Here is a 7,824-nt window from a genome sequence, read left to right as displayed (position 1 = left end):
CAGGGATTTAACAGGGGGGAAAGCTTTGATAAATAGGCCCCAGAAAGAGTAAGTTGGCACTTTCAATTCCTGCAAGTGCTAATGTGTTGTTTAGTAACTAATGTAACAAGATACATGATTAATAAAAGATGGCTGTTTGGGGAAATAACATCAATTTTCAGAAAGCAAATAATGATTAGAATGACATCAGGCAGTAGAGATGCTTTTCAAACAATTTATTCCCAAGAGGCTATAAGGTGTTTGATGGTCTGACATGTAAGGCTGTGGAATTTACAACTCCCTTGCTTCATGTTGCTTAAGTTGCCTTTCAAAACAAATATCAGGCTTTAATAGGATGGGAAATAAAGTATACCATCTAGTTGGATTAAACTCTATAGTGTTTGTCTGATGTAATATGCCTTGCACTGAGCTTCCATAGCAAGATTTTGGTACACAGGCAACTGTCACTCATTGTACAGGGGCAGCGTCTGTAACAAGTGCACAGCTTGCATTACTTCCACTAGTTTAACAATTACATTTTCTCTAATTGTGTAGTCACGTTTACTCTGCTTAAATATAGCTAAGAGACCACAAGCCAATTTGTTCTATATTTAACACTGAAGCTTCTTTTGTGACATAAGCCTCAGCGGTGTGACACACTGAAGCTAGCATTATCTCACCCAACATGTGATTATACAATAGTGGTTACTGTTCTACAGAAACAAGCTACGAATAGAGACTATTGACTTCATACAAGACTGGAAGCAAAACTGGGGAAAAGGGAAACTGGTATGTGCAACAGTAATGCATTACACGTATATATAGTATATAAAGTATTTTGTAAAGTTTAAGCACAATCGTGATAGCTTTTGCTGGGGAAAACGCAATAATTTCCATGGACTTGATGATACAAATGCAGAGTGCGTTGACAATTATGGTAAGAAATGGAAAGGGACGGGGTGTTAACACATTAATGGCTTGAGGGGAGCGCACAATAATTATTTGCAGTGCATGACTTGACAAAGATGAAATAGGTTGGAACGAAAGCAACAATCTTGGCCCTCAGCCGCTCTCCTCTCAGTCCCGGATTTCAGCACCATGGACACGTCTGTTGCAGTGTTTCTCTAATGCAGGACAGCGGATCTGTGGCTGTGTGTGGACTGTGAAACCTTTTTTTTGCACATTGTAGTTCCATTCAATGCTGGAATAAACACTGATCTGTTTCTCAGGCGTCTACACCCACATCAGCGTCCTTAACCTGGCGAGAGCTGTAAAGAAAAGCCACACTTGTGAATGGGGAGCACATTCAAAGAAAATCATTTTTTGCTCAAGGCACGCTGGCCTTTTAATGGATTTCATTGCCCTTCGCAACCCTTTCCCCCTCACGGATTGATTACTGGCCCAGGGGTCTTGTTGGTGGGGGCAGGCAGGGAGGGGCGAGCGGGGGATTAGCAATTGTGAATCTTTTCACACTGCATTTTATATATTGCCTTGTGCGTGCAACTATGAGGACAGTCTTTAAAGTGACTGTCGGTGAGAAATGAAACAGACGCGCATCGCGAGAGATCAAGATCCGCATAGACGTAGGATGCATCCTATAACGCAAGATCGGTGTGTGTAAGAGGGAGAGTTTGTATTTGTCCAGGAGACACCTTATTTCCTGATGGCTGTCGGTTGTTGTCTGCAAGACCGACCTCACCAAGTCTGCAGCCTCTGAGCCATTCTGCACTGGCCGGCACTAGCAACGCCTCTTACCCCTGCGAGTTGTGAGTGACGCCAGTGAGGACTAATGATAATAAAGCCTCTGTCTGTCTCCCAACCACATACTCCTAGACAACCAACCAGTGGGTTTTGGGCGGCTCTACGCAGAGCTCACACCCTCCCTTTGGGTTTATTGAGAGTTATATGAAGAAATCCAGTTCAGAGGGAAAGGGAGAGAGGGAGGGCTATCTAGTGCGCGTCTGTGAGAGGGATAGTATAAAGAGGGAAGAAGAAGAAACATCTTGCCATCTCAAAGCGATTCGTTTGGGGATTTCTGGCAACTATCGCCACCACAGTGAGAAGCATTATTTGCAACTCTGACACCTGCCATGCCAAGTTTCTGACTCGTGTTTTATATACATCTTTTCTCTTAATACCGAGGCTGTGACAGATGGAAATATCGCACGCTGCTTAATGGAAAATATAACTGACTTGATTTATCCAAGTGGATATGGTACCCTTTTCACGTTTTACTATCGTGGAACACATGATTACTGGTGGACCCAGCGGAGAGAATGATTTATAATTAAACTGAGCAATGAGTATTTTGCCTGGAGTTGCTAAATCACCATCTAGGAGAAACACATTTTTGAGACAGCTTTTTGGTTTATGATTCAAAAACTGGTCCTGGTTGTGTTTTTTTTTTTGCCAATTACTGTTGGATGGATTCCTAGATGCACAACATCCGTTCAGTCAGGGGACAAATGGAAAGTGTGAAGTTTAGCATGGTTGCGTTTTATTTTGTGCTGTTCCTGTATTTTTTCTGTATCTTGCGAGTATCTCTAAATCTTGGTGTGAGGGCGCACTTCTGAAGCACTGCCTGCATCTCTACCTGCCTATATCACCCTGCTGGAACTAATCACAGCCATCAGCCTCTGTACAGCCTAATGCAGATGAGATTAGTGCTTAGAAACTGGCCAGTTCACGCAAAGTCTCTGCTAGGAGTGCTTGCAATCTGCAGTTAGCAGAGCATCTCAGCAGAAGCGTTGTACTTTACCTGCATTATTAACCAACACTATTTATGAGTATTAGCTGAAAATAAGCTCCCGGGGGCTAACATTTAGTACTAGACTGCGTATTTTCCTCATCAGAAGGAACATAAATGTCCTGATTCCCTTTTATTGCACACCCGTGGCTACGTTAAACTCGCATCTGGACTGGGAACCACTGGCTTGTAAGTTGTAAGACCTTTATTGGTAGTAAGTGAAAGGATTCTTGACACTTGCCAGCTTGTCATTAAAACGCTGACATGAGATACAGCCCAGGTATTTTGTCTTTTAGCTATCAGGGCTTGGAAGTATGTTCAGCGGTTGCTGCTGCAGGAGCGTTCGTATACCCTTTCTAGCTAGCTCTCCGTGTTATAGTAATATACAGTAGTACCAAAGACACAAGGAATAGGCTTCACTAAGGGAGATGACTCCAGAGTTGAGGCAATGAAGCACAAATTGTATTTGGCAGCTGACAGTGCAGTTACAAGGAATACTGGTAAGGACTTAGGATTTTATTGGCAACAGTTATACAGATAGATGCATGATGTGAATCGTACAGCAGGCAGAGGGATGATTAGAGAAACAAATGTGTGGGAATAACATATTTTGCTTAATGAGGAAAAGTAGTCGATTGTATTTTGTGTACATGCAAAGCCTTGCATGACAGCGGTGATGAATTAGAGCCGTTTTATTTTGCAGATATGAATAGTCACGTTGAGAACAGACACTTTTTGCACGAGTACTAATGCAATGTTTTGTATGTGAATGCATATATAGACTTTTTACTGAATGAAACAAATGTGTTTGTTTGTGTGATTGTGTTGACAGCTGCTGGCTCCAATTAGAAATGAGATGTAAGGCATCTTGCAGTCCATGCACGCCTCCTCTTGCAAATCGGCACCATTTCTCAGTGACAACCCTTAAATCCTAAAATCCAAGAAAACAAAGGAAGCACATTATCATGGACCTAAGGGATTTTTACCTGTTGGCTGCTCTTATTGCCTGCTTAAGGCTGGATTCTGCAATTGCCCAAGAACTTATTTACACCATAAGAGAGGAACTGCCTGAAAATGTACCAATTGGAAACATACCAAAGGACTTGAATATCTCACACATCAATGCTGCCACTGGGACCAGCAATAGCCTTGTATACAGACTGGTTTCTAAAGTAAATGATTCACCTTTGGTCAAGGTGTCCAGCTCTGGAGAGATCTTTACAACTTCCAACAGGATAGACAGAGAGAAACTATGTGCTGTGTCATATCTTTCTGAGGAAAATGAATGTTTCTTTGAAATTGAAGTAATTATTCTCCCCAATGACTTTTTCAGGCTTATTAAGATCAAAATAATTGTCACAGATACCAATGATAATGCACCTATGTTCCCTTCAACTGTGATTAATATCTCTATTCCAGAAAACACTCTTATAAACAGCAGGTTCCCTATTCCATCAGCAGTGGATCCTGACACAGGTTTCAACGGAGTGCAGCACTATGGACTTTTAAATGGACAAAGTGTGTTTGGACTGGACATTGTTGAGACACCAGAGGGGGAGAAATGGCCACAGCTTATAGTGCAGCAGGTCCTGGACAGAGAGCAAAAAGACACCTATGTGATGAAAATCAAAGTTGAGGACGGTGGAAACCCTCAAAAATCCAGCACTGCTATCCTTCAAGTTACAGTAAGTGATGTAAATGACAACAAACCAGTGTTTAAAGAGAGCCAGGTAGAGGTCCATATTCCTGAAAATGCTCCCACAGGGACTTCTGTAGTTCAGTTGCATGCAACAGATGCAGACATAGGCAGTAATGCTGAAATCAAATATATTTATGGTGCCCAAGTGACATCTGCTACCAAAAGACTTTTTGCTTTAAATAACACTACTGGGTTAATTACAGTTCAGAGACCGTTGGATAGGGAAGATACAGCAGTTCACAAGTTAACTGTCTTAGCTACAGATGGCAGTTCCACACCTGCAAGGGCAACTGTTACTATAAATGTGACTGATGTGAATGACAACCCACCTAACATTGATCTCAGGTATATAATAAACCCTATCAATGGAACAGTGTACTTATCAGAGAAAGATCCCACCAACACAAAGATAGCCCTTATAACAGTGTCAGATAAAGACACTGATGTCAACAGCAAGGTCATCTGCTTTATTGAAAGAGAAGTACCTTTTCACTTAAAAGCTGTTTATGATAACCAGTACTTGCTAGAGACTTCTTCCTTGTTGGACTATGAAGGCACCAAAGAATTCAGTTTTAAGATAGTTGCAGCTGACACTGGAAAACCCAGTCTCAACCAGACAGCCTTGGTGAGAGTGGAGTTAGAGGATGAGAATGACAATCCTCCAATTTTTACCCAGCCTGTAATTGAGCTATCAGTGTCTGAAAACAACCGCAGAGGTCTATACTTAACAACTATCAGTGCCACAGATGAAGACAGTGGGAAAAATGCAGACATTGTTTATCAGCTTGGTCCTAATGCTTCTTTTTTCGATCTGGACCGGAAAACAGGAGTTTTGACAGCCTCAAGAGTTTTTGACAGAGAGGAACAGGATCGTTTTCATTTCACTGTCACAGCCAGAGACAATGGGACTCCTCCACTGCAGAGCCAAGCAATTGTAATTGTGACTGTGCTAGATGAGAATGACAACAGTCCCAAGTTTACACACAACCACTTTCAGTTCTTTGTATCTGAGAACCTACCAAAGTACAGCACAGTTGGTGTTATTACAGCAACAGACTCAGATGCAGGAGAGAACAAGGCCGTAACCCTTTCAATACTTAATGACAATGAAAATTTTGTGCTTGATCCATATTCTGGTTTGATTAAGTCCAATGTTTCTTTTGACAGAGAACAACAAAGTTCATACACATTTGATGTTAAAGCCGTAGACGGAGGACAGACACCACGTTCCTCCACTGCAAAAGTAACAATCAATATAATGGATGCTAATGATAATAGCCCTGTAGTTATTTACCCTCCATCCAATACATCATTTAAGCTGGTGCCTCTTTCGGCCATTCCAGGCTCTGTAATAGCAGAGGTTTTTGCTGTGGATATTGACACTGGGATGAATGCTGAATTAAAATATACTATTGTTAGTGGAAATAACAAAGGTCTGTTTCGAATAGATCCAGTGACGGGCAACATTACTTTAGAAGAGAAGCCTGCTGCAGCAGATGTGGGCCTTCACCGTCTCGTGGTCAATATTAGTGACCTGGGATACCCCAAGCCTTTGCACACTCTGGTACTGGTGTTTTTATATGTCAATGAGACAGCTGGGAATGCCTCCTACATTCATGATTTAATACACAGGACTATGGAAACTCCTCTAGACAGAAATATTGGGGATAGCAGTCAACCTTACCAAAATGAGGATTATCTCACAATTATGATTGCTATAGTAGCAGGTGCCATGGTGGTCATCGTAGTAATATTTGTAACAGTCCTTGTCCGGTGTCGACATGCCTCACGGTTTAAAGCTGCCCAGAGGAGCAAGCAAGGGGCAGAGTGGATGTCACCAAACCAGGAGAACAAGCAGAATAAGAAAAAGAAAAGGAAGAAAAGAAAGTCTCCTAAAAGTTCTCTACTGAACTTTGTTACCATTGAGGAATCTAAACATGATGACACTGTTCATGAACCTATCAACGGGACAATAAGTCTTCCAGCCGAGCTGGAAGAACAAGGGATTGGACGCTTTGATTGGGGTACAGCTCCCCCAACCACCTTCAAGCCTAACAGCCCAGACCTAGCTAAGCATTACAAATCTGCCTCTCCGCAATCTGCTTTTCATCTGAAAGCAGATACTCCAGTGTCAGTGAAAAAGCATCATGTGATTCAGGAACTCCCTTTGGACAACACCTTTGTTGGGGGTTGTGACACCCTCTCCAAACGCTCTTCCACTAGTTCAGATCACTTCAGTGCCTCAGAGTGCAGCTCCCAGGGAGGCTTCAAGACAAAAGGTCCCTTACACACCAGACAGGTAAACGAGCACTTTTACTGGTCTATAAGTACTGCATACAAGTGCCCAATCAACCAGTATTAAAGTGCCAGTATGTCTTCATATGGTCTTCTTGGCTTGCTCATGTTACCTAGAGGAAAAAAAAATCAACCCCTTTTTATTTTATTTTTTTAACTGAGTCTTGCCAAAATTCTGAGAACTCAGAGGTCTGGAATATATATGCATATATATGTGTATGCATATATACTTATGTATATTCTTGATTGTATTGTACTAAACATGTGCATGTAAATTCTCACAGCCCCACTGTAACGTTACACTAAAACAATAAATATGTACCCAAGACTTTCTATTTTCACCATGAATATGTCACCTATGTTCCACTGTGCAGCCTTCAGAAGATTGCTTTTACAGTTTTTATTTGAGGGACAAGAATTATAAGGTCACAAAAGGGGTTAACTTTTTTTTTACTCTTGCTGGAAAAGAAGTTGATGTATTTTGCATAAAAATACTTATTGTGAGAAAATGCATGACTGGGTGCAATTCACATCTGAAAAAATGTGTTTTTTTGGTTTTTTTTGTTCTTTTGTTCTTTTTATTATATATTTATAAGTAATGGTAAAACATGATAATGAACACATGCTTGTAGCTAAATATATGTTTTATGTGTACTTATAAGTGCTGTGCCTTTGCTAGTCTCTCTAGCTGCACAATTGGTTCTTAAGGGATTTAGTGTCCTACAAACATATTTCAGACTCACCAAATGAAATAAGTTGTTCAGAATGATTCTTTATATTATTTCTTTCTTGTATAAATTCCTCTTTAAGTAAACATTAATGACTTGATTTTAAGAAATCACTTGATTGTCTTTCTTGGATCTAACATGCAGGGACTACATTATATAACATTATAAGATAGTATCTTATATGTATGAGCATACAGGGTCATAGATATGAATTGCCCCCAGGTTTTACATATGTCATATTGAAAAGTTTTCTTAAAATGTACTAGAACTGTGCAGGAACTGGTATCACTGAGTATTTGCTGTATTCTACGTGTTCTTAAACTTATACTTTGAGGAAATGGAATTATTCAAATAATTAGAACAAAATTATGCAGAAC

At 40.7% G+C, this 7,824-nt stretch overlaps 1 protein-coding gene and 1 long non-coding RNA gene across 6 annotated transcripts in view; one reads left to right on the top strand and one right to left on the bottom strand.

Moving 5' to 3' along the window:
* Window positions 1-200: 200 nt before the first annotated feature.
* On the bottom strand, window positions 201-1,743 carry LOC142140197 (uncharacterized). The gene is made up of 2 exons (XR_012688328.1): window positions 1,632-1,743; window positions 201-1,247 (listed from the first exon to the last, which is right to left on the bottom strand). It is a non-coding gene; the product is annotated as an uncharacterized LOC142140197 (long non-coding RNA).
* A 173-nt stretch (window positions 1,744-1,916) lies between these two features.
* The window catches only part of PCDH9 (protocadherin 9), a 1,670,245-nt gene continuing 1,664,337 nt past the window's right edge, over window positions 1,917-7,824 (top strand). For all 5 annotated transcript variants that reach the window (XM_075199801.1, XM_075199800.1, XM_075199802.1 and 2 more), the window contains exons 1-2: window positions 1,917-2,914; window positions 3,558-6,723. In XM_075199801.1, coding sequence (XP_075055902.1) covers window positions 3,691-6,723 — 3,033 coding nt within the window. In that variant the 5' untranslated portion in view covers window positions 1,917-2,914; window positions 3,558-3,690. The remainder of the gene's footprint in view (window positions 2,915-3,557; window positions 6,724-7,824) is intronic.

The sequence above is a fragment of the Mixophyes fleayi genome, chromosome 2, assembly GCF_038048845.1.
Source record: "Mixophyes fleayi isolate aMixFle1 chromosome 2, aMixFle1.hap1, whole genome shotgun sequence".
Classification (NCBI taxonomy): Eukaryota; Metazoa; Chordata; class Amphibia; order Anura; family Limnodynastidae; genus Mixophyes; species Mixophyes fleayi.
The sequence above is the reverse complement of the archived record's forward strand: the minus strand, read 5'-3'. Positions and strand labels throughout refer to the sequence as shown.